Source organism: Vitis vinifera, chromosome 17 (assembly GCF_030704535.1).
Source record: "Vitis vinifera cultivar Pinot Noir 40024 chromosome 17, ASM3070453v1".
NCBI classification, from domain to species: Eukaryota; Viridiplantae; Streptophyta; class Magnoliopsida; order Vitales; family Vitaceae; genus Vitis; species Vitis vinifera.
In genome coordinates this window covers 19,370,019-19,396,652 of record NC_081821.1, presented here as the reverse complement: position 1 = coordinate 19,396,652, position 26,634 = coordinate 19,370,019, and the positions used below count along the sequence as shown (strand labels likewise).

Sequence of the window (26,634 nt, the reverse complement as noted above, 5' to 3'; positions counted from 1 at the left end):
GAACATCATTGTGGTTGATGCCACGGGCACGGACTTTCCCACAAGTTGTCCATGTTTGTGCGATGTTTAGAAGCCCTTTAAGCCAGGCTACTGAAACCCATACAAGGTTGCAATGAAGAAAATCCATAAGAAACACAAGGTCACTGGGCTCAACCCCCCCCCCCCCCCCCCAGCTTATATTTTATTTCTTCTCTAAATAACAATACAAGACTTAGCTTAGCAAGATTCCCACATTCTCGTTGGTTAGTTCATGCTATCTCATTCGTGATCCCTCTCATGATCCTTCGAAAGGTACTTCATCCCTCTTTTTATAAGTGTGACACCAACCAGTCCTATTTTGACTAGGAATCAATAATCCTAGTCCTACCCAAACTCTTATTCATAGGCTATGACATCAACTAGTCCTATTTGAACTAAGGACAAACAATCTTAGTCCTGCTCAAACTACAATCACAATAAGAATCTGAACTCCTACTCAAACTCAAATTGCAATCACACTTTGAATCCAACTCTAAGATTTCAAATGTCTTCTACCCATTCCTCATCCATTTGAAACTCCTCATGCTGCTACTGCTGCTTACATCAGTCCACATGTTAACCCTTCAAGTCCTTAGTTTGTGGTGCAACATGTCTTCCTTGGGCTTGCCCTAATCTCAAGACGTCTCTCTTGTGTTCTGCATCAAATCTGCTCATTTTTGTACTTTGAGTCAGCCTACTCATGCGCTTGAATCGGCCATGCATCCGATCACCTTGCCATTGCATCTCTAGTCAACCCACTACATGCATCTCTATGCAACTCATGTGTGTGTCAGGTCTTCTCTTGGCCTCCACCTCTCGCAACATGCCTCACCAACCTATTGTAGCATCTTTAGGGAACCTGCCGCATGCTATCTTTGCAGCCCGTGTGCGTACCAAGCCCTCTCTTGGCATGCACACCTCACAACATGCCTCACCAGCTTGTTGTAGTGCCTCTAGGCAACCTGCTGCACACTCCCTATGCAGCTTGTGTGTGTGTCAAGCCCTCTTTTGGCCCGCACACCTCACAACATGCCCCCATAAGCCTGTTGTGTGCATTTGTAGGCCCTTGTTGCTTCTTAAGCATACCGGCCAGCCATGCTCAAGTGTTCCCATTACATCTAGATCATGTCCGTGTTGAGGCAACCTGCTCTTGCATCCATCTTGTTTCTACTACAACTCCTTACCTTGCCCATGCCCTCTTCTTGATGCAGTAACTGGTCATAGCATTGTGCCCATGACTCCTCATCTTCGTGCACAAGGTATTGCGCCCTTGTGCCAAGCATCAAGCATCCCATCTGAGTCAGCTTCATTGTTGCTGCATTGCTATGCCTCATCTAAGTCTATCTTGGTGCTGCAACAGGCCAAGACATTGCACCCATGGCTCACCAAGCTGTCTTATTGCACAAGGCATTGCACCCTTGTGCCACCTTGCCTTTGTCATAGGTTACTCATGAGGCTAAGGTGCTGCCCCATGAAGCCTTGGTGCCCCATGCTCCATGTTGAGGGGCTAACAGTTGACCTTTTCCTATGAAAAACTTGGACACGTCAAACATCAATGTGGCTGACCTTTTCCTACAAAAAAATATCTCAAGTAAGCATTTTGGTAACTGTATAGGGATATAGTCCATGAAGATGGTGATGATACAAAACAACATGAGAGCTTTTGTAGAAGATTCAAGTGAATCCCACCAGTAGCAGTCCTAACCTTCTGCTTCTAAACTATGATGAATTCTTTGTTGTTTCAATCCCTGTGTTATCAGTGGGTCATTGCCCCATTTCATAACCACTAGCCATGTTCTTCCACACCCATCTTTTTCCTTGATTTCAAAATTTTTTGTCCCATGGTTCAAATCTTCTCTCCTTATTTTTTTCATTTTCTTGGCAATTCTCCATTTAATCAAAGTAGTAGTGAATGCTGTGCAGGTTTTTCCTCTTTTGGCTACAACTAAACATTGGTAGATGTTTCACTAAAAGAGTTAGGGCAACTTGATTATTACTAATATTAGGATGGCTGCTTGTCATGGACAATTGTTCTCCAACTTAAGGAGAAGAATTGTAGGGGATCTTTATATCTGTTATCTGTGTATGCCAAAATTTGTCTGCTGTTCTGACATGGATATAGTAATTTAAAAAATCTAGGCTCATGCACAGGTACATGTGTGAATGTACATTTTCTAAGCTAAACATAGAGAGTTATTTTTAATAGAGTTTGCATTCGTACGTATTAGAACCTCAAAGAATGAATGACAAAGAAAGTAATTGCTCTTTCAGTGGAAGAGCATAATTCCCTTGTTCTTGTTCAAATTTTTAAAATAAATAACAGTAGAGTGAGTTTCAAATGTTTCTACTGTCAGCAGACTTAGGGGAGGATGAGTATAATATGAAACTGTCCAATGCACCAATTATTTATTTAGAGAAATATCCCACATGTAATAGGCCTTTATCTGTGTATGTAGTCCTTTCCTGCTTCCTATATGTTTCTTTATGTAATAGCATTCTTGCATATGCCTCTGTTTATAGCTCTAATTACCTGTAAAACTTTGTGCTCGTAAACATGTTATCAGTCAACTTCTTTTACCATCATAAATTTATACTGCATGTGAATTTATGCAACATATTTAACTACTTGAAGTTGATCAAAATAGATTCCTTATTTTATTTGATATACTTATAACAAAATTTCATTATTTTTGGATTTAATTTCTTGTTAGATAATAGTTTGTCAAGAATAATAGAATCTGGATATTTCAATTTGACAGTATAATATATTTGCTCTCTTTGTCAGTAACTTACATATTTTTTGCCCTTGGTTTGTTAGAACATAGTTGATGATTTGGTTTCTAAGTACTCACTTTCTTTTTCTATTTACTATTTCTTGGCCCAGAGAGTAAATCAGTGTCTTCGAGATGCCTGCCATGACTCCAAAATCGATAAGTGTATGGATTTCATTGATTGTGGTCATGGGGACAAAATCGGAGATTTTATGCCACTTCCAGGATGGCCGCTCTGGAAAAGCAATGAAAATGCTAGTGCTTGTTTCAGTGATGATGGTTTCCCATATGGGATCTACACTCAAGCTGTCAATCTTACCACAAAACATAGCATTGTGACAAGATATACATATTCATTGTTTTGGGGGTTCCAGGTATTCGTTCTATAACTTCTTTGTTTTGGATATTTATTTTAGCAAAGACTCATTTATGCTTATTGATTTATGTACTTTGTTTACATCTTTATCCGAAGTTAGTTCCAATAGGTCTTTTTGAAACTCTTATTTACTTAGAGACAAAGATCAAGAAAGCGCACCAAAGTGCAGGTTTAGAAGCTTAAAATCCAGTAATTTCATGAAAGATGGTGTGCTGTTACAGCAGAAGCTTTTACACCATGTGTTATACAATATAGATGAAAACAAAGCAACCCAAACAAAGATACATAGTGTGGTTCGAGTAATCATGCTTACATTCAAGGATGGGAGATAATTAATCTACAATACAAAGAGAAATTACAATTAAAAAAAAAAAATTCTAAATGCCAAGCCCTTGAACAATCCCATTTTCCCTGCTTTTAGCATCTGCACCCTAAATGCAGCCTTGCTCTACCAGTTGCCTTTTACTTTTCCTCATATCTCTACCTATTCTATATCAACTCTATATTTATATTTCCGTCTCATGACTTGGAATATTTTTAGAGATATTTCTAACGCTTTCTTCTTATTCCAGAAAGGAAACATATTTTTACAAAAAAAGTATTAATATATGATATATTTTGTGCAATATTCTTTACTATAAGGAATATGTACCAAACAGGAATTTGAGATAACTTTTGAACAATCTTCACTTTGACTTAAATTCCATTAGGTTAGTCCATCACGCTGCAATATGCAGCGTTATCATAGACATGTCTCACCAATGCACTTGAATTTGAGATGCTCACGGAATTAATTGAATGGCGTGGTCAATATCACGACTTGGTGGTAACCCCATCATTGGCCCAAAAACTAGTTGATGTTGAGCTAACACTTCTTTGACTGTTTTTGGGACCTCTTGTACTCCTTCACTCAAACCCGAAGTGGTGGAAGTCTGACAGAGTTCCACCCATACCCCTTGGCTATGGTGCTGCAATGCTCTAGCCATTTCCTTAAAGAGACACCTCAGTTCGACTAAGGCTTGGGTCTCCCCTTAACACTATCATTGCCTTCCCCATTTTGATCTTCATTGTTAGCATCTTCCAGTTTACTTTCACGTCTCCTAAAGTCCCTAACCAAAGCATTCCCAGAATTACATCAATGTTGCCTAATTCAAGTGGAAGAAAGTCTTCCACTACAGTGAGCCCTTGCATCGAAATACAAACTCCCCTACAGATGCCCTTCCCTTTCACAGATATCCCGGTTCCCATCATCACCCCGTAACTAGTTGTTGTAGTTAATGGAAGTGCTCATTGTTGAACCAAATCAAGGGATAAAAAATTGTGGGTAGCCCCACTGTTTACAAGGATGATTACCTCTTTTGATCCGATCATCCCTTTGATTTTCATAATCCCCGACATAGTTAAACCAACCATGGAATTTGGAGATAATTCCACAGCGTCTTTCAGCTCGATGAGTGAAGGTTCTTCAATTGCTCTGTCGTCAAACTGAATATCCTCCTCCTCCTCATCTTCGTGCACCAATAAAACCCTTAATTCTTTCTTACACAATGACCAGGTGAGAACTTCTCATCACACTTAAAACAGAGCCCCTTCTCTCTACAGGCTCGAAGCTCTGATTCCGTCAATCTCTTTATTGGAATCTCACATCGCTGGTTCATCGTCTTCTCGCTAACAGCCATTGCCTTAGTTTGAAAATTTTCCCCAATCTTCCAATCACCTCAATTTGCAGATGACAACATTTTGGTGCTCTTTGGGTCCTTTGGTTCACAGGCCGCCCTCAGGGTTAAATTCCTATCTTCAACCCGTTAGGCCATTTCCATCAAGTGGCCCAGCCCATATGGTTGTCGAAGACCTATCTTAGCCCGAATCTTAGGAAGCAGCCCATTCATAAACGTGCTTTCCATTACCTCCTTAGAAATCCCTTTCAAGGGAGTCGCTAGAATCTCGAATTCCCGCTGGTATGCTACCACTATCCCTTATTGTTGCACTGCCAGAAACTACTCACAAAGGCTCCCTTCTTGAGTCGGACGGAAGCAAAGCAACAGTCACCTCTTCATAATTTCCCAACTCCCAAACGCCTCCCTCGAATTAGTGCATTGGTACCAAGAGAGTGCGTCCTCATCTAAACTCATTGCAACGACGACTAATTTCTCCTCTTTCGTGAGTCCATACATCGCGAAGTATTGATCAGCTAGGAAGGTCCAGCCGTCCGGGTTTTCTCCCGTAAATACAAGCATCTCCAATCGCCGTCTGCCACGCCATTCCCCGTTTCCACCTCACCTCATCTCATCCGCCATTATCCAATCCCCACTGGTTCCCCCAACTCCAGGGATCCATTTTGCATGGTCTTCTCGTTGAGCAGCAGTCGTCGTGACCTGCCCCAATGGCAATGCTGCCATCTCCTTCTGTGTCTCTTCCAACGACTGCAGAACTTGCATTACGTTCTGGGCAAGGTCCATCACTGTCTTTTCCATTCTCGGTAAGCGCTACATCTCCTCTCTGATTTCTCCAACTTCCTTCTCTAGAGAATCCACTCGACCTTCATTCTTTTTTTGAGCCATCTGGATCGATGCTTTGATACCAAATTGATAGGTATATAATGGAGAATTGTTATTGAATTTCAAGAATTACAAGAAAAAAAAAGACCAAACTGATACTAAGATAGCTATTCGAGAGGCTGTCACTCTCCTACCAGATTCATAGAACAACCAGCCCTAACTAATTCCCTCTTTTTCCTATTTAAACCATTCTAGCTTGTATGAAGATTGTTACCTAACCTATACTAAGACTGTTACAACTAACTGCCAGGTGGCAGTACATTTCTCTTCCCTTTTCTAGCATACACATAATGTATAGGAGGCCTATCATGTTCCAAGGAGAGAGGAAGCTTGAGGCATGTGCTTAATACCTTAGTATTACACCTTAATTCAGACTGCTTCTTTCAAGATAGTTCATATACATCTATACACACATTCTTGTTGTGCCTTTTATAATGTAAAATATTGTATTGCCCTTTCAAATTTGTCCAATTTTTGTGATGGTTCACTTCCCAAATGAGATCATCCTACAACTTCACCACCAAATTCAATAGTTAACATCTTCAAGCTAGAATAGCTTCCAATACAATTTAATGACCTCTTGTTACATGCTAACTAAAATTTAGTAGTAATTGAGAGAAGCGCCTTAAGAATGTTTCTATCCCTAAAAGATTGCGTAAAATTGTATAATGTTTATATCCCAAATTTTATAGCTATGCCTTTTTGTATTGCTGCAGCCATTTCTGTTTAGTAAAATATTACTTCTTGCGCCATTATATTATTGGAGTGATAAGAGATTACTTGCATTGTTGATTCAGATAGATACATTATGAATTGCATATGCTATCTATAACTCTCATGACAATATTCTCTGAATATGGTGATTTTTAAAGCAAATCAGTACTTTGGCTGGGAATCAAACTCCAAGCTATTTTCTTTGGGAAGTCATTTTTACTATGGCCATTATTGGTCTAGGCCTGTTGCTCTTTGCTCTTCTAATTGGAAATATGCAGAACTTCCTACAGGCTCTTGGACGGAGGTACAACTTTCACCATAACAGTTGCTTGTTTAAATGTTTGTACCTGTATAGATCTTGATTGGGACATGCTAATCCTTACATGCGCAACGTTGTTTGTAATGTTATCTTTTCCTTAGAGCTTTTTCTTTGTTTTTTTTTTTCCTTTTTCTTTTGTGATTTTTGATCACCATTATGAAAAGAATGAATTGTATGGAATACTTTTTGATAATAAAGAACTAATGGCATGTGCGTATCCCACTTGTAATTATTCATTAAAGAGCATGTTGTTTCACATTGAATTGTAAGATTTAACACTTTTCTTCAATTCTAAATATTTGAATTTACAAAGTGCGAGCTGTAAAGCTTGGAAGGGAAATGTATGCATTCTAAACTTATGTATATGTAGACCTTTAAAACTGCAAGAATAGACTATATGATGCAAAGTTTGCAATGTTAGTTTCACTTAAAACCATTTTAGTTCCCAATGTAATTGCCTTTTTTCCATATGTATCTATTGAATGCTTAACTTGCAATATTAAATACTTTTTGGGGCCCCATTATGTAGTAAAACTTATTTATTTCTATTAGAAACAACTCCATTATATTGAAATGTTAAGCACAACGAATGACAAGAAAGCTTTCTAAACCATACAATGACGGATCAAAAAGCTAAAACTATGCCTAAATTGCAGCAAAAAAATAAAAAATAAAGGCATAGGTTTAGGCGAGAAAAATAGTCCATGTGCAGAAAACACTACACATTCAACGAGGTAAAAAATCTCCTAGAAAAGAGGCCAACTACTTTACTCTTGTTTGGCTAGATGGTTCAAAACTTGACTAGTTGAGCATAGAACACAAGTAAAAGAACATCCCAACTTTCTAGAAATATCTAGTCAAGTCATCCATTAAACTTCAACTAACCTCTCTTCCGCTTAGACGCCCAAAAATTAATAATGGTAGAATCTCTCTTGACACTTAGGTTTGAAAGGCCTAAGAATTAACATCCCCTTTCTTAGTGGCCAAACCCTCTTTAGCAAGTTTAAAGTAACCTCTTAACATTGCACCTGATGGTTTGTAAGCATGCCACTTATGTGTAATTGTCCTAGGTACCCAAAGAGCACCTATCAAAGTGTTGACACATCAGTTAAGAATCCTTATAGAATAGGGAAGTCAAAGGCTGATTATTAGCTGGTTTTCAAATATAGGAAATTACTTCTTTTTTTTCCCAATATTTTCCATGTCAAATTCTTTGATTTTAGGATGTTAGTTTTTTTTTTCTTTGTAGTTCTATATAGATGCCTATCAGATTGTATTGAATCATTATCCAAAATACACTAATAGGTATATTCAACTTCATCGTATCAAATCTTTAGACTCTTTCATTCTTTGGTTATTTCTTGGTTTCAAAGAGTTATGTGTCTATCAATCTTCATTGCCAATGATGAATAACAATTCTCATCATTTTTTTCTTTCACATTGTTTTTTGTGGTTACAAATTTATCTTTTACTCAACACACCATGTTGGAAATTTTTGAGGTAAAGAACTAGGTCATGGCATTTCAACACACTGTAGGCATAGTTTTAAAAGGTGTAAGGCTCATCTAGGACACATGCCTAAGTGAAATGAAACTTGACTTAGAATGCATATCAATTTTATAAACTATGATCCAAAATCTAATCCAATTAATAAAATATTTAAAAGATTTCAAATATTTTGGAGCAACAGAAGGTTTGTTTTGAAACGAAACAAAAAAACATTCAAGAACAAATACAAAGATCACAATAGGATATGAAAATTAGGGTATAATTCTGAAATTTTTTATTAAACTCCTAACAATTACAATAAGCTTTTAAATAATGTTTGCAATGCAAAAATAAAGGAAATAACTTAAATAGGAAACTACAAATATGAAACGAAGATAATTAGAAACTAGGAAAACTAGGAAAGAAATAGGAAACTAATGATGAACTTAAAAAGGAAACTAATGAAGAACTTAAAATAGAAACTAATGATGATCTTGTGCTGCATCAATCCCCTCCAGTTGAAGAAAACTCATCCATGAGTTTTGTGGTTGTAAAGAAAACCAATCCAGAGGAAAGTATTCAAAGATATCAACAACGTTGAAAGTATTGGAAATATTTGTATTAGCTGAAAGATCAATCTTGTAAGCATTATCACCAATCTTCCAATAAACCACCAATCTTGAGATGTGATAAGTGTTCCTCCTTATTCTTACTATAGATGAGAATATCATCAAAATAAACTACCAAATTTTTTCCAATAAATGGACAAAGAACTAGGTTCATTAACTACATGAATGTGCTTGGCGCACTTGATAGCCCAAATGGCATCACTAGCCATTCATAAAGACCACCTTTAGTCTTAAAAGTCGTCTTCCACTCATCCCCTCCTTCTGTGAAGGCGATGACGCAAGGACAATGGCTGAGGTCTCTGCTTGCTTTCATGTTGAGTTCACAATCTAGGTCTGTTGCTTTAGTGCAAAGCTATGTTTGCAACACAAATAATGGTGCGACTCAGGTGAGAGGGAAACCTTAAGGTCGACAATGATGGTTGATTACAATCTTCAACTCGGCAATGAAGGCTGAAATTTTCTTCTCTTCCCAGATTTACAAGCCTAAAGCTCTAATACCATGTAGAATATGAAGAATTGGAAAGTAAGAGAATAAATTTCATCCTTGATTTCAACCTATATAGACCCACATATTGATACAAAAATTCCTAACACAAAAAAATAAAAACCTTCCTAACCTAATTATACTATATCCCTTTAATTACGGGATTGTCCTAATTCTCTCCTTAATTAAAAAATTATACAATTATAATCTTTCCTAATTATATTCTTCCACAAGTAAAATGCAATATCTTATAGGAGTTAAATTTTAAAATTGTGGAGATCATGCAAAGCTTTAGGCACTATTGTAAGATATGAAACCACTGTTGAAATTATTATAGATGGAAATGAAGCTGAAAATTATACCCCGAAAGGTAGTTCAAAGTATGATAAGAAACAATAGATTAATGGAGGTAACAAGATTTTGTTGCCTTGCATTTTTTTATTCAAAAATTTTTTTATACTTTGTTGTTAATAAGTTGAGGAAGGCAAGACAAATAAATTGTCATTAGGTCTATGTTAAGAGAAGATCCACCTAAATTTTGTTAAAATGGAGGGAAGTTTTGCTTCTTTGTTGATGTTTGGTTTTAAGGAAAAAGTAAAGAAGATTGGCCAGTTCTTTGCTTTGGTGGTGTAGGATGGAGTTAAGTGGAGTTCTCTAATATTCCAACACAGCTGTAACCATTCCATTGAAATGTTCAAAGATCTGATTCTAGAAAAATATGCTTGATTTTAACCAAATAACATTTGTTTGGTTCTAGGAACTAGCCTATGGAGTCTTCCTTTGCGCCAAATAAGTATGGAGTCAAATTTTGGAAGAGGAACTGGAGAAGTTGATTCTGAAGTGTAAATTTGTTCTTATACCATCTCATCCATGCATTGGAAACCTTGTCTTGATCACATTGACACTTTCATGTGATGGATCATGGATAACAAGAAAAAAATGAAAGCCAATTGTTCATAGCATGTTTCCAAATGATTTTTTTTTTTTTTTTTTTTATGGTGGAAAAAGAAATAAGGAAAAGTATAGATATTTTTTATTTGATCTATAAGTTTTATTGGGCATTATTTACTCAAATTTTGATAGAAATTTTGGAGTTGTTTTCTGTTATGGTAATTTCCTTTTGTTTCCAAAAGTAAAAGCTTAAATTAAATCCTTAAGTCCTTAGCTATAACACTGTTAACCCTGATCATGATTTTTATTTTCTAAAGTGTCCTCCAGTTATTGGGCTCATTACATCATTCCAATCTTTAATTTTGTTTGGCAACTAAAACCAACAATGTAGGTATTTAAAATGGTTTGTAGGGGTAATATGAGACTAATATCAAGTTATGAAAGTTCTCACATGTATGTTTAAGTCTTCAGCATTAGAAGTTACTTCTGGTAAATGATGTACTTCCATTGTAGTAATGTACCACATATTAGAATGATGATTTCATAACATGAAAAACAAATAGAAGGTTTTGGACCTTTCAATTTCACTGTGATTGCTTGGGAAGTAAAACCTTTCTTTACAAGCTCAATACCATTGTTAAGATACAACAAGTCTATGTTTTCAATATTGTGGTTCAACATTCTTATTGAAGTTTTAGTTGCACCTGTTTAATTCTCTAATTGGAAAGTTTTACTAATTGTGTCATTTGTTCTCTTTCTTCAGAAGGTTAGAAATGTCACTACGACGTCGTGATGTTGAGCAGTGGATGAGCCATCGACGGTTGCCTGAATATCTTAGAAGGTAGGATTTTAATCCATTTTTAGCTTCTCATACTTTTATCTTATGATTTTTCTCTTTATTAATTACCTTAGTTCTCTAAAACTTGGCATATTTTTGTAGGAGAAATTTTTATATCTTCTATTTATTCTTTGGAATATACTTTTCTTCTGCATAGATCTGTCATCAAAACATTTGGACCATTGTTAGATCCAAAATTTCATAAAATTGATCCTTGTCTTGATTGATTTATATTGGGCTAGGCTCAAACTTCTAGCCTTGAGTTGGTTTGGTCTTCATAACTTTTCTCTGTTAGATACGTTAAAAGATGCACTTTAAAATGACAGATTTATTAGGTTTTGCTGCTATTTATTTTTGTCACCAGGAAAGAAGAAAAAATAGTATGCACCGTAATTAAATCTTCATTACTTCAAAGAATAACATACAACCTTAATTTATACTAGGACTCTTCAATAGAATCCTCAAAATCTAGGAAACCAGAATTTAAACTAAAAAAAAAAGAAAAAAAAAAGGATAACTATCAAATAGATAGCCATCTTTAGTTTCAAACTTAGATACGACTCCTAATCTGGTAAGCATAAAATTTAAACTACAAAGATTAATTTAAATAACTTATATGAAACTAAAGGAATTCAAATGATATTTGACTCTAACTTCCAACACTCCCCCTCAATTTGGGCTATATAGGTTGAACATGCCCAACTTGGTAATTTGTTGTTCAAGCGGTCTTCTTATGAGAGCTTCTGTAAGTAAATCAGCAACTTGCTCACTTGTGGCACATAGATCATGCAGACAGTTCCATCTTCAATCTTCTTTTTTATTAAATGACAATCAACCTCCATGTGTTTAGTTCGGTCGTGATGAACCGGATTGTGAGATATGTTTATGGTAGCTTTATTATCACAATACATCTTTATTGGCATAATTCTTGTTACACCTAACTCTTCTAACAAACGTCTCAACCATAAGAGTTCACATATGCCATGAGCAATCGCCCGAAGTTCCACCTTAGCACTACTTCTTGCAACTACAGTTTGTTTTTTGCTCCTCCAAGTTACTAAGTTCCCCCAAACAAATGTACAATAGCTAGAAGTAGACCGCCTATCTTCCACAGAACCTGCCCAGTCTGTATCTATATAGCCTTCTATGGTTCGAGTTTCACCCTTCTTAAAAAATAACCCTTTTCCCAGAGACCCTTTAAGGTATTTTAGGATTCTGTGTACAACTTCCAAATGCTCCTCACATGGAGCATGCATGTACTGCCTTACCACGCTTACGGAAAAAGCAATATCAGGTCTTGTATGGGAAAGATAGATTAATTTTCCCACCAATTGTTGATATCTTCCAATATTAATGGGAGTACTTTTTTTCTGATTCCCCGATCTTTTTCAATGGATCCATTGGAGTATCGACTGGCTTGCAACTAAGCATCCCAGTCTCTTTTAATAAGTCTAAGATATACTTTCTTTGAGAGACTGAAATGCCACTCTTGTTTCTTGCTACTTCCATTCCTAAGAAATACCTCAAAGATTCAAGATCTTTAACCTCAAACTCAACAGCTAGCCTTTTTTTCAATTCTACCATTTCAGCATAATCATTTCCTGTCGGTGTAATATCATCCACATATACAATTATATAATAATTTTACCATCTTTTTGGCGGAAAAACAAGGTGTGATTAGTTTGAGCTTGCTTATATCCTTGTTGTAAAATGGCATTCGTGAATCTTTCAAACCATGTTGAGGCGATTGTTTTTAGTCCATAAAGAGATTTTTTTAGTTTACAGACTTTTCCTTCTTTCCGCTCCTTACCAAAACCAGGTGGTAAGTCTATGTAGACTTCTTCTTCCAGGTCTCTATTGAGAAAAGCATTCTTTATGTCTAGTTGTTGAAGTTGTCAGTCTAGATTCGCTGCTATGGATAGTAGAACTCTTACGGTATTGAGTTTGGCAACCAGGGCGAATGTTTCTTGATAATCAATTCCATAAGTTTGTGTGAATCCCTTTGCTACCAATCTCGCCTTGTACCTGTCTATGGATCCATCTGATTTGTATTTTATAGCAAACACCCATTTGCATCCAACTGGTGTTTTCCCTTCTAGTTTGTTAACAATATCCCATGTATGGTTCTTCTCAAGAGCAACCATTTCTTTTAAGACTACTTTCTTCCATTCTGACTTGTTCAAGGCCTTATAAATATTCTTTGGAGTCTTTGTTTTTACAAGTCTTGATATAAAAGTTTGAAATGAAGGTGAAAGATGATTGTAACAAACATAATTAGTGATAGGATGCTGTGTATAGGACCTGGTCCCTTTTCTTACTGCAATTGGAAGATTAAGATCATTTACCTCAGGAAGAACTGTAGTATCCGACTCTTGACAGGGCTGAAAAACCATGGTGGACTCTACTTCTCTTGGTTGGATACATCAAGAATAAACACGAAGCTCCTGTTGATGTTGTTGAGCTCCCCCCGGCCTAATATTGTGGTCTGTTGTGGGCACTACAAGTTCAATTGCTGTTGTGGACTGAAGCTGAGAAGGTTCGATTGCTATTGTGGACTAAAGCTGAGAAGGTTGATTTTCGAAGAAGGTGACATCCATAGTGACATAATATTTTCTTTTCTCAGGAGAATAGCAACGGTATACCCTTTGAATTCAGTTCAATTTCATATACTGGTCCAAGATGTGTTCATTGCTCTATATCTTCTTAAGACTTTTTCTTTTTCCTTAATTAGACAATGAACTCACTATTATTGACAATTTAAGATTGGTTTGGGTGAAGAGGAGTACTTGGCTTAGTGTCTACGGATTCAATAAATTGGAGAGGCATACCTAGAGTAGGAGAAATAGGATTAAAGTTGTGAACACTAACAAACTCAAGTATTTGAGGTTCAATCATGGTCTCTGTTTCCCAAAATTGGTATTCTTGGTTTCTATTCTCCCCTTGAATATCGATTTTGGAATAATAAGACTGATTTTTAAAAAAGTTACATCCATGGAGTTGTAGAACTTTTTTTTTATGAGAAAGTAACACTTGTAGCCCTTCTAGTTTGGAGAGTATCCTAGGAAAATGCAATTAGTGGCCCTGGGATCAAACTTACTTTGATGGTGTTGGGGAATGTCAACAAAGATTGAGTAACCAAATACCTTCGGTGGAATGGAGGAAATAAGTCAAGTCTTAGGGTAAGATTTGAGAAAGACTTTGCATGGTGTTTGAAACTCAAGACCCAAGAAGACATTCTATTAATGAGATAAGCTATAGTAATTACAACTTCTCCCCAAAAATTCTTTGGGACATAGGAGGAGAGCATAAGGGCCTTTGCAACTTCTAACAAGTGTCTATTCTTTCTCTAGACTACCCCATTTTATTGAGGAGTATCAATGCAAGAACTTTGATGAACTATACCTTCTTTTAATAAGAATTCCCCTATGATAGAATTGAAATAATCTCTTGCATTGTCAATTTTCAACACTTGTATTTTTTCATGGAATTGGGTCTGGATGATGTTATAAAAATTTTTGAAAATTTGATCCACTTCTGATTTTTCTTTCATCAGGAATATTCAAGAAATTCTAATATGATCATCTACAAAGGACACAAACCATCTACTCCCTGTTATACTCTTTATCTTAGGTGGCCCCCAAACATCACTAAGTATCATGGAAAAAGGATGAGATGGTTTGTATGGTTGAATTGAATAAGGCTTGTGAACATGCTTGGATAATTGACAAATTTCACACTAAAAACCATCCGAACTTTTAGTAAATAATGATGGAAAGAGTTTTTTGAGATAAAATAAACTAGGATGTCTTATATGATAGTGCCATAACATAACATCACTCTCTTTATTAGAATTAAAGATAGAAAAAGATCGTTTTTCACCAACTGTTGGTTGAGGTTATCTTTTAATATAATCAGTCGCATTGAAGATATAGAGTCCTGAACACACCTCGACAATCCCATTTGGTAGTTTCAAACATGTCCAATTGTTGCCAATGTCGAGTTAAAAGACTGAAATATTGAGTGACAGACAACTCACCTTGGTGTAAATCATGGAGGATCGCTTCTATTTCAAATGCCTCTACTATGTCTTTTGTATCGGAATAAGTCTCCCTTGCTACTTTCTAGATTTCTTGCACCATTTCATAGAGTATAAAATTTTCCCTTCTGTCATTGTAAATTGAGTTAATTAATCAAGACATAACCATATTATTCTTAGCCTTCCATCCTTTGAATTTCGGATCTTCTTTCGTAGGCCAAGGTATTGCACTAGTGAGGTAATCATCCTTTCCTCTGCCACATATGAACATCTTGACTGCATGGGACCATTGAAGATGGTTTTGTCTATTCAGTTTGTGTCCAGTAATGAGAAGAGCCCATCTGATCCTCCATTGTTGATTGGAATAGGAGGTTCTTGAGTAGAGGTGACTTCTAAGGTTGAGGAGTCCTTAGTGGTCATTCTGTATTTTGTCATAGATGAATTGAATGGTTCAGAGGTAGCTCTGATTCCATGAAGAAATTTGAGGGAGAAAAAGAAAAAAAAAATACTTCTTTTATTTTTCACTTTCTACGTACAAACTGATTTTTGCATCAATATTTATACATAAATGACTAAGGTCATCTACCTTAAAAAAAATAAAAATAAATCAAATCCTTGATTTTAAGAGAAGGTTTTCATAAAATTAGGAAATAAAATTGGAATATGAAACAATTGTATGCAATATAGTTGTGCGATATAGCTGTGTGGTATAACTGGCAGTACAGTCGACAATACAATTGTATCTTCTTGATTTCCACAGTTCCTATTGTATATAAATGACCTGTTGTACAAGTTTGAGAAGATGTAAAATTATATTCAAATTTTGCACATCGTATCAAAGCTATATTAGAGTTTCTAGGTATTCTCTCAAGGATTCTCTTATTATTTTTGTTTTAGTTTTGATTTTTTTTTTTTTTCTGGCATAAATCGTATGTATAGTTCTATTAGTTACCTATTATGACTATTGTAGGTTTATTAATAAGGAATGGCTAGCTCTAAATGTTACCTATTTTAGCTTTTGCGTTATTAGTTACCATATCCATATTATTTCTCTAGTCCATATGATTAGGTCCAATTAATTTGTGAGAGTAGAGGTGATAATTGTAGGGACCCCTCCCCTTGGGAAACACGTGGCACGCAGCTCATAGTGACGCGTGGCACGTGTTATCAGCCGGACCATCATCATCCGGATTCCCCTAAGGATATGCATGGTGCAGTTATCCTATCCGGACCGCCTCAAGGAAAGGCAAACGACGTTTCATCTTCTCCTATCCAAGGAAGAGCAAACGACGCTGGCAGAGCGTACACATCCGGATAGTCTCCACAACACATCCGGATAATCAGCATGAGCCATCCGGATATAAATCTTCTGGATGGTCAATTAAAGTAAAGCGAGTCTTACACGCAATCACAACAAGCAGCCATGGCCCACATCCCATCACCTGCAGAATGAGAAGACAAGAGGAAGTGACAGCAAGTCACTTCCCACGATCATTCTGCATAATCGCTTCCCACGATCTCTGACAGCTGCATCACCTACCATGGTCTCTGACAGCCATTCGTAGGATGATAGTGCTCCTACTAACACCTATTGTCATCATCACAACAGAAAAGATCTCCTCACCATTAATGAGAGGAACAGTACCCCTGAAGCTGGATATATATACCTTCGCACGAAGAAGAAGGGGGGATCCCCTGGTAACCTCTTGATACCTAGTAAAAGGCCAACTGATTTATATATCTCTCTTTCGCCATGGCTAACAAAACCATCGGAGGGTGCGTCCGGACACCCTGTCCGGATGCCTTTTGCAGGTGTAATCACTGAATCAAGAACCCCTTGTGTGTTGAGAATCACGTGTCCATCCCTCTAGCAGCAACGTGGATCACCGGATACGCGAGACGACAACATTGGCGCCGTCTGTGGGAAACTTTTACTTTTTATTTTGATTCAGTCACTAGCAAAGATGGCCACACCTTCCCAAAGTCGATCATCTGGTAGAGAGGAAGAAGATAATCACGAATGGCGTCAAGCCATCGAAAAAAGACAGTTGGCGAGCGAAAAACAGCTAAAAGCTCTCCTCCAGGAGACGGAGAGGTTAAGGGAAGAAAACGCTGTGTTACGCATTCAAGCCTCAACATCAGGACCTCCTCGTCGTCAGTGCTCAAAAGGCCAGGTGGCAAACTCAAGGCCAGAGCCAGAATCAATATATCCTGGGTCAACAGGAGCTGTCCCAGGAACGTACAACGCAAGGCCCCATGAGCCACGCACACCCATGCCTCGAGCTCCCCGTGAGGAAAGCTCAGATTCCACTCATTTCTCAGCAAAAAGACAACGTGATAGAAAATCACAGTTGTCAAGTTCTATGCGCGCAAGACTAGGCCCACAAGAGCCTGGGAGATCGAGGCCACCAGCAGCCACAACCCGGGCGCCACGCCCCGATCCTATGATCGCTCCCATGGTGCAGAACGTACCTCCGCATCGTGACCCCATGGTCACCCCAGCGATGCGGAACGTTCACTCACACCTAGCGGAACGACCAGCTGGGAGAAACCTCCCAAACGAGCCACCCATTGGCTCCATCAGCAAAAGGCTGGATGACATGCTCTCCACGCCCTTTTGCTCTCATATCACTCATTACGAACCCCCAAGGGGATTCCTCGTACCAAAGTTTTCCACATATGATGGGACCAACGACCCCTTCGATCACATCATGCACTATCGACAACTTATGACGCTCGATATTGGCAACGATGCATTGTTATGCAAAGTATTCCCCGCCAGCCTTCAAGGGCAGGCCCTCTCATGGTTTCATCGCCTACCTCCTAACTCTATTGACAATTTCAGGGACCTCTCTGAAGCATTCGTGGGACAGTACTTGTGCTCTGCTCGACACAAGCAGAATATCAGCACCCTCCAGAACATAAAAATGAGAGACAACGAATCCTTGAGGGAATTTGTGAAACGATTTGGCCAAGCCGTACTCCAAATAGAGGTTTGCAGCATGAATGCTGTCCTACAAATCTTCAAGAGAAGCATTTGTCCAGGCACTCCATTTTTTGAATCACTGGCAAAAAAGCCTCCTACAACGATGGACGATTTGTTCAGACGTGCTAACAAATATTCAATGCTCGAAGATGACGTGCGTGCAGCCACTCAGCAAGTTTTGGTTGCCGGACGGGCTTCTAGAGATAACGCGGACAGACATGCCAAGCCTCCGGACCGTCCAAAACCAGTTGACCGGAGACAGGACGGGCCGAGTCGTCCGAATAGGCCGCCCGTCACACCCCTATCCGTATCATACGAAAAACTTCTCCCAATGATCCAAGGGTTGTCCGACTTCAGGTGGCCTAGACCCCTCGAAACGGACCCATCCATAAGAGACCGCAGCAAGAAATGCGCCTTCCACAAAGACCATGGTCATACAACAGAGACATGTCGATCCCTCCAGTATCTAGTTGAAAGGCTCATCAAAGCAGGACATTTAAAATAGTACCTCCGCTCAGATACTGGAGGAAGGGACGTATCTCAGCATCATAACTCTGAGGCCCCGAGGGCCCCAGTCGCCCCCAAGGCTGTCATAAACTATATCAATGGGGGCCCGTCTGACGAGGAATACGATTCCAGGCGTAAAAGGCAGAAATTGCTGCGGGCCGCGTCAATACGCGAGCGCATTAATTCCATCCGGCCGGGTCTTACTGGAGAGGGCCCTCGCCCCATAGATGGGACAATCATTTTCCCACCAGTAGATCCCACCCGGACGCTACAGCCACATCGCGACGCCTTCATCCTCTCTCTAGAAATAGGAGATTTTGATGTAAGACGTATCTTGGTTGATCCAGGCAGTTCAGCCGATCTAGTACAAGCATCAGTCATTGGCCATATGGGACATAGTCTCGCGGGTCTCGAAAACCCCGGACGAATCTTATCCGGATTCAACGGATCATCAACAACATCCTTAGGAGACATTATACTGCCGGTTCGAGCTGGACCAGTCACTCTCAACGTGCAATTCTCGGTGGTGCAAGAATTGTCACCCTTCAATGTCATCTTGGGACGCACATGGCTTCACTACATGAAAGCCATCCCTTCCACATATCATCAAATGGTGAGTTTCCTCACCAATGAAGGGCAAACTGACTTGTATGGCAGCCAGTTAGCCGCTCGCCAGTGCTACCAAATAGCACGTGAAGCAGTCGCTAACCAGGAGGATGCATCTCCCCCTGAACCTAGCATTGCGCGCGACCAATAGCAATTATTGGGTCCGGTGGACAAGGATCCCCCGGTAGCAGATCCCTTACAAACAATCCAAATCTCAGAAGAGAATGATCACCTCACAAACATCAGTTCCCTCATGACACAAGAAGAAACCCAGAGCATACAAAATATCCTTCGAAGCAACCATGACATCTTCGCATGGACACATTCGGATATGAAGGGAATTCATCCCTTTATCGCCTCTCACAAGCTTAACGTCTTTCCAGCAGCCAGACCCATTCGACAGAAGATTAGACGCTTTCACCCGGATAGACAAAGAGTTATCCAAGATGAAATTAACAAATTGTTGGAAGCCGGATTCATCAGAGAGGTATCTTATCCGGATTGGTTGGCAAATGTAGTAGTGGTACCAAAGAAAGAGGGCAAATGGCGAGTCTGTGTTGATTACACCAATCTCAATAATGCATGTCCAAAAGACAGTTTTCCCTTACCACGGATAGATCAAATTGTGGATTCCACTTCCGGGCAAGGGATGCTCTCTTTCTTGGATGCCTTCTCCGGATATCACCAAATTCCCATGTCTCCGAATGACGAAGAAAAAACAGCATTCATAACGCCACACGACCTCTATTGCTACAAAGTCATGCCATTCGGACTCAAAAACGCTGGCGCCACGTATCAAAGATTGATGACTAAAATCTTCAAACCTCTGATAGGCCGCTCGGTCGAGGTATACATTGACGATATCGTGGTTAAAAGCAAAACTCGAGAGCAGCATATCCTCCATTTACAAGAAGTATTTTACCTCTTGCGAAAGTATGACATGAAGCTAAATCCTTCCAAATGTGCCTTTGGCGTGAGTGCTGGCAAGTTTCTGGGATTTATGGTCAGCCAAAGAGGCATAGAAGTCAGCCCGGATCAAGTCAAAGCAGTCATGGAGACACCTCCTCCCAGGAACAAAAAGGAGTTACAACGCCTCACAGGCAAGCTCGTTGCGTTAGGACGTTTTATAGCCCGCTTCACTGATGAGTTGCGACCCTTCTTCTTAGCGATACGAAAAGCTGGAACGCAGGGATGGACGGACAATTGCCAAAACGCGTTGGAAAGAATTAAACATTGTCTTATGCATCCGCCCATCTTGAGCAGCCCCATCCCAAAGGAGAAGCTATATATGTATTTAGCTGTCTCAGAATGGGCAATCAGCGCAGTTCTATTCCGCTGCCCTTCGCCAAAGGAGCAGAAACCTGTCTACTATGTCAGTAGAGCTTTGGCAGATGTAGAAACCAGGTATTCAAAAATGGAGCTAACAGCCTTAGCTCTTCGAAGTGCTGCTCAAAAGCTCCGCCCCTATTTTCAAGCCCACCCAGTGATTGTACTGACCGACCAGCCCCTTCGTAGCATTCTGCACAAACCAGATTTAACTGGGCGAATGCTACAATGGGCCATCGAATTGAGCGAATTTGGAATCGAATTCCAACCCAGATTATCCAAAAAAGGCCAAGTAATGGCCGACTTCGTGCTCGAATATTCACGAAGACCCGACCAGCACCACGAATCAGGTGAACAGGAGTGGTGGACTCTACGAGTTGACGGAGCCTCACGCTCATCAGGCTCTGGAGTTGGGCTCTTATTGCAGTCCCCAACTGGGGAACATCTGGAGCAGGCCATCCGGCTGGGATTCTCCGCGTCTAACAATGAAGCAGAATACGAGGCCATCCTGTCCGGATTGGACCTCGCTCTTGCGCTATCCGTCTCCAAACTCCGAATCTATAGCGACTCGCAACTAGTGGTAAGGCATGTCCAGAAAGAATATGAGGCTAAGGACTCACGCATGGCGCGATACTTGGCCAAAGTAAGAAGCACCTTACAGCAATTCACCGAGTGGACAATTGAAAAAATTAAGCGAGCTGACAACGGGCGCGCTGACGCCTTGGCCGGTATAGCTGCTTCCCTCCCCATCAGAGAAGCCATTCTATTGCCTATCCATGTACAAGCCAATCCCTCTGTCGCAGAAAATTCCACTTGCAACACCATTGAGGCAGACCAAGCGGATGATCAAGAATGGACGCATGATATTGCAGAATATCTCCGGACAGGAACTTTACCCGAAGATCCTAAACGAGCGCACAAAATCCGGGTGCAAGCTGCCCGTTTCACCCTGATTGGGGGGCACCTGTACAAGCGATCCTTCACAGGGCCTTATCTTCGCTGTCTTGGGCATTCAGAGGCCCAGTATGTGCTAGCTGAGTTACATGAAGGAATATGCGGAAATCATACGGGAGGACGATCCCTAGCACATAGAGCTCATTCACAAGGATACTATTGGCCAACAATGAAGAAAGACGCGGCAGCATATGTCCAAAAATGTGATAAATGTCAAAGATACGCTCCCATTCCACATATGCCATCAGCCGCATTAAAATCGGTCTCAGGCCCATGGCCTTTCGCGCAGTGGGGCATGGACATAGTGGGACCCCTCCCAGCAGCACCTGCCCAAAAGAAATTCCTTCTTGTCGCCACTGATTACTTCAGTAAATGGGTAGAAGCTGAAGCATATGCAAGCATCAAAGATAAAGATGTTACCAAGTTCGTATGGAAGAACATTGTTTGCCGCTTTGGGATTCCCCAAATCATCATAGCTGACAATAGTCCACAATTTGACAGCATTGCATTCAGGAATTTCTGTTCGGAATTGAATATCCGGAATTCATACTCCACGCCACGTTATCCTCAAAGCAATGGCCAGGCGGAAGCCACAAACAAAACTCTAGTCAATGCCTTAAAGAAAAGGCTGGAGCAAGCCAAAGGGAAGTGGGTGGAGGAACTACCCGGCGTCCTGTGGGCCTATCGAACCACACCCGGACGACCAACAGGAAATACTCCTTTTGCCCTCACATATGGAATGGATGCAGTCATTCCCACCGAAATAGGTCTTCCTACTATCCGGACTGATGCAGCAAAGCAAAAAGACGCCAACACGGAACTAGGAAGAAATTTGGACTGGGCAGATGAAGTCAGAGAAAGCGCGTCCATCCGGATGGCAGATTATCAACAAAGGGCATCAGCGCATTACAATCGAAAAGTCAGGCCCAGAAACTTCAAAAATGGTACGCTAGTACTTAGAAAAGTTTTTGAAAATACTGCTGAAGTAGGCGCGGGAAAGTTCCAAGCCAATTGGGAAGGACCTTACATAGTGTCTAAGGCAAACGAAAATGGATCCTATCATTTACAAAAGTTAGATGGCACTCCGTTACTCAGACCATGGAATGTGTCCAATTTAAAGTAGTACTATCAGTAAAAAGTATACACAAGTGCAAATGAGAAAGAAGTATGTTTTATTGATATGAATAAATGTAATTACAAAGAGATCTCCGGACCACAAAAAAAATACAGAAGGAAAAATTACAGCAGAAAAGTTGCAAAAAGGGATAAACTATCAGGGAGCGGGCTTCTCATGGAGCTTCTTTTCTTCACCCGGAGGAATTGAAGGGGTATCTCGCTTAATGCCGTTCTTCTTCATGCAGCAGCGATACCCAAAAATAAACGTATCATCCACTTGTTGCTGGTAATCCGCTGCAAGTTCCTCTCTTTCCACAGCAAACTCCCGTTCAAGTTCCTCTTTTTGCACTTCTAGACGCAGCTGCAAGTCTTCCTTCTGTTTCTTTTCATTCGAAACCTCGGTCCGGAGTTGACTCACTTCATCCCTCAGCCGGGCTGCCTCACCCTCCGCCTCATATAGGCGACCCGCAGTCGATTCTTCGCGATTCTTCGCCTCAGCCAGCTCCGCTCGGAGGGCTTCATTTTCCTCTCGCATGGTGGATAAATTGGCCTCAGCCTCCTCCATTCTCAGACGCAGCTGATTTTCAATCTCTTGGCGCCGAGAGGAGAAGGTCCTCATATAGTCTGCAGTCTGCAGCAGCTGAGTAAAAAGATCGTGTTGTTGAGACATGCTGCGGAGGCCCCTCACCAGCTGACACACAAACAAGAAAAGCAAAAACATAAATCATACTACAACAAACACATCAATGCAACAAAAAGTCAAAAAACAAAAACACAAGACAATGGTGTACCGTTTCTATCATATCAAACATCTTAGCAGAGGGCTTGATGGCTTTCCAGTCAGGAGTAATCTGCTTTAACTTAACTTCCAACTCCGCGTAGCTGAAAGGGCTAGCGGGAGCGGCATCGTCAGCAGATTCCTCCTCGGATGAGGAAGGAGAGGGTAGCTCGTGTCCCGGAATCGGAGCCCCCATATTTTCGTCCGGGCACATAGGTCCGGATGCATCCTCAGCCGGAATTATTGCCGGAGCGGCTGAGGTCTCAGTAGCCATCTCCACCTCGCCTCCATCCGGATGAGCGTCATGGGCAGAAGCGCAGCTAATTTCAATCTCTTGCTGCCGCTCTTGAAGCCGCTCAAAGAGTCCGGACTGTAGATCGCGCGTCAAACGCGGCTTCTTGAGGGGAGGCCCTTTCACCAGGACTATGGCCAAGCGATCCGGGTCGTCGGAAGGCTGACTTTGGCTTTCTGCCCCCGCTTCCTCCAACGGGGCCGTTTCAGCTGCATCATCATCCGGATTAAGGTTGCTCGGATGGTTGATAGATGCAGCTTCCTCAGCCACGTTGGCCAGACGCGCAACCGCGACTAAGGAGGGACCTGAGTGATTCAACCCCGACATGCGTCCGGGGCCGCTTGAGATAGAGTGCGGAGCAGCATTTACTGGCTCCTCTATCATTACTTCCCCCTCATAGGTAGTTTGTGGAGGAGGAAACTCCTTGGGAGGAGTGGGTTCCTTCGCATCCTTCCCATGCTTCTTCACCAGCTTCCCCCTTTTTCCTGAAGTTTTCTTCGGAGGAGAGTCCGGACCCCGCTTCTGTCCGGGAGCCTTCCGGATAGTGCCTTCAGTCTTTTTCTGATCTCTATCCTCCAGGAGCTTTCGCCGCCTTTCAGCGTCAGCCTCTTTAGCTTCCTGATAGAGGGGGAGCTCCTTCACAGTATAATGCTCCCCAGGCACTATCTCATCCTTTGCCAGTTTCCTAGGAAGAATATTGATAACATATTCCTGGGGCTCCCGGACGACCTCTGTCAAGTTCCGTGCGGAAAGCAATGTTTTGTAGGCCCTCTCCTTGGGATCTATTTCAAATAATTTGCAGACACAGGCAAAGGACGCCTTTTCCACCCAATCCACAAGGTGGCCCCTCAATTCCAAACCTGCATTGTCAGCAACAAAAGGTGAGAATTCCGTCCGGAAAAATCAGAAAAAATCAGCAAAGCAAAATCCGGATAAAAAAATCGCAAAACAAGATTACCCGGAATTTTTAAGGTATAATTCGGAGAAAAAGGCCTCGACGGATGCTGCGATAGCCCCGCCCATCCACCCCAGACTGCCACCAGCCCCTTCGCCCCTCCCTTTGTCGAATCTGGCAGTTCTGTCACCATTTGAAGGGAGGGCAGGTGAGCGGACACACTGAAGATATCATTCTTTGCTTTCTTCAGGGAATAGACAAAGAACAATTCCAGTAGCGTAAGGTCGAGGCTGTACAGCATGTTGATAATGCTGCATCCCATCAGCACCCGGACAAGGTTGGGATGAATGAAGATGGGTGGAATCTGAGAGAAGTGGAGGAATTCCTTGAACAAGGCTGGCAGAGGGAACCGGAGCCCCGCGTTGAATTGTTCCTTTGTGAAGAGGATAGCGTTTTTTCCACCTTTCTCAGTGGGCATAGCCGCCTCCTCGTTCACCAGGTCATTCAATACGTCATGGGGGATCAGGAATCGCTCCCGGAACTCCTTCGCATTTAATTTGTCTATCGCCTTTTCGCTAGCTTCGCTAACCCGGACAGATGAAACAGCCTTTTTTGGAGCCATTTTTCACCACAAAGCTAAATCAAAATCTACATACAAAAGCAATACAACGAATCAAACCAAGCAGTCAGAAAATACACAAACCCTAACTCAAAACAGTTAGAAAAACCCCCTAAAAAACCCCTCCAAACAACAACAAAGTACCAACATTCAACAACAATTGGAAACGACTCGTCCAAAACAACGCCCAAGCAAGCCAGAAAACAAATTTAAAGAGCCAGCAAATGCAACCAAAGGAATGTCAGTAGCAAAGAGGTACGTACCAAATAGAGCTCTGAAGAAGAAGAACGGTTACTCTCTCGGTATAAAATCACCGGCAACAAACAAGCGAGGTCGTTCGAAGTTTTTCTCAGAAAAGCAAAGGACGCAGGAAAAAGTAAGAAGAAGGAAGGCTCTCAAGAGAATGCAGTAGGAAAAAATACAAAAAGAGGTACAGTGCCCTATTTATAGCAGGACAGCCCCTCGGAAAGCCAAACCAACAGCCATGTTATCATTGAAACGACATATTGTCTGGGGATACGCAGGGTCGGCGGCTCGTCATAAATGCCTTTTTGGCTTCCGCACCCCCACTCGCCACGTGGCCCAGTCAGACGAAGGGACTTCTTCAGTTTTCAAAAGCCAGTTATTTTTAACCCGCCCATTTTTTGGGCAAAATAGGCAAGTTAAAAAGGGGGGCAATGTAGGGACCCCTCCCCTTGGGAAACACGTGGCACGCAGCTCATAGTGACGCGTGGCACGTGTTATCAGCCGGACCATCATCATCCGGATTCCCCTAAGGATATGCATGGTGCAGTTATCCTATCCGGACCGCCTCAAGGAAAGGCAAACGACGTTTCATCTTCTCCTATCCAAGGAAGAGCAAACGACGCTGGCAGAGCGTACACATCCGGATAGTCTCCACAACACATCCGGATAATCAGCATGAGCCATCCGGATATAAATCTTCTGGATGGTCAATTAAAGTAAAGCGAGTCTTACACGCAATCACAACAAGCAGCCATGGCCCACATCCCATCACCTGCAGAATGAGAAGACAAGAGGAAGTGACAGCAAGTCACTTCCCACGATCATTCTGCATAATCGCTTCCCACGATCTCTGACAGCCGCATCACCTACCATGGTCTCTGACAGCCATTCGTAGGATGATAGTGCTCCTACTAACACCTATTGTCATCATCACAACAGAAAAGATCTCCTCACCATTAATGAGAGGAACAGTACCCCTGAAGCTGGATATATATACCTTCGCACGAAGAAGAAGGGGGGATCCCCTGGTAACCTCTTGATACCTAGTAAAAGGCCAACTGATTTATATATCTCTCTTTCGCCATGGCTAACAAAACCATCGGAGGGTGCGTCCGGACACCCTGTCCGGATGCCTTTTGCAGGTGTAATCACTGAATCAAGAACCCCTTGTGTGTTGAGAATCACGT

At 41.0% G+C, this 26,634-nt stretch overlaps 2 protein-coding genes across 6 annotated transcripts in view; one reads left to right on the top strand and one right to left on the bottom strand.

Moving 5' to 3' along the window:
- LOC100257953 (probable cyclic nucleotide-gated ion channel 20, chloroplastic) overlaps nucleotides 1-26,634 on the top strand; it is a 173,716-nt gene that overhangs the window by 109,551 nt on the left and 37,531 nt on the right. For all 5 annotated transcript variants that reach the window (XM_059734164.1, XM_059734165.1, XM_010665639.3 and 2 more), the window contains 3 exons: nucleotides 2,903-3,163; nucleotides 6,596-6,741; nucleotides 11,012-11,089. In XM_059734164.1, coding sequence (XP_059590147.1) covers nucleotides 2,903-3,163; nucleotides 6,596-6,741; nucleotides 11,012-11,089 — 485 coding nt within the window. The remainder of the gene's footprint in view (nucleotides 1-2,902; nucleotides 3,164-6,595; nucleotides 6,742-11,011; nucleotides 11,090-26,634) is intronic.
- On the bottom strand, nucleotides 22,657-24,014 carry LOC132252801 (uncharacterized). The gene is made up of 2 exons (XM_059734068.1): nucleotides 23,409-24,014; nucleotides 22,657-23,308 (listed from the first exon to the last, which is right to left on the bottom strand). Exons 1-2 carry the CDS (start codon nucleotides 24,012-24,014, stop codon nucleotides 22,775-22,777), a joined length of 1,140 nt encoding a protein of 379 aa, XP_059590051.1. The 3' UTR covers nucleotides 22,657-22,774.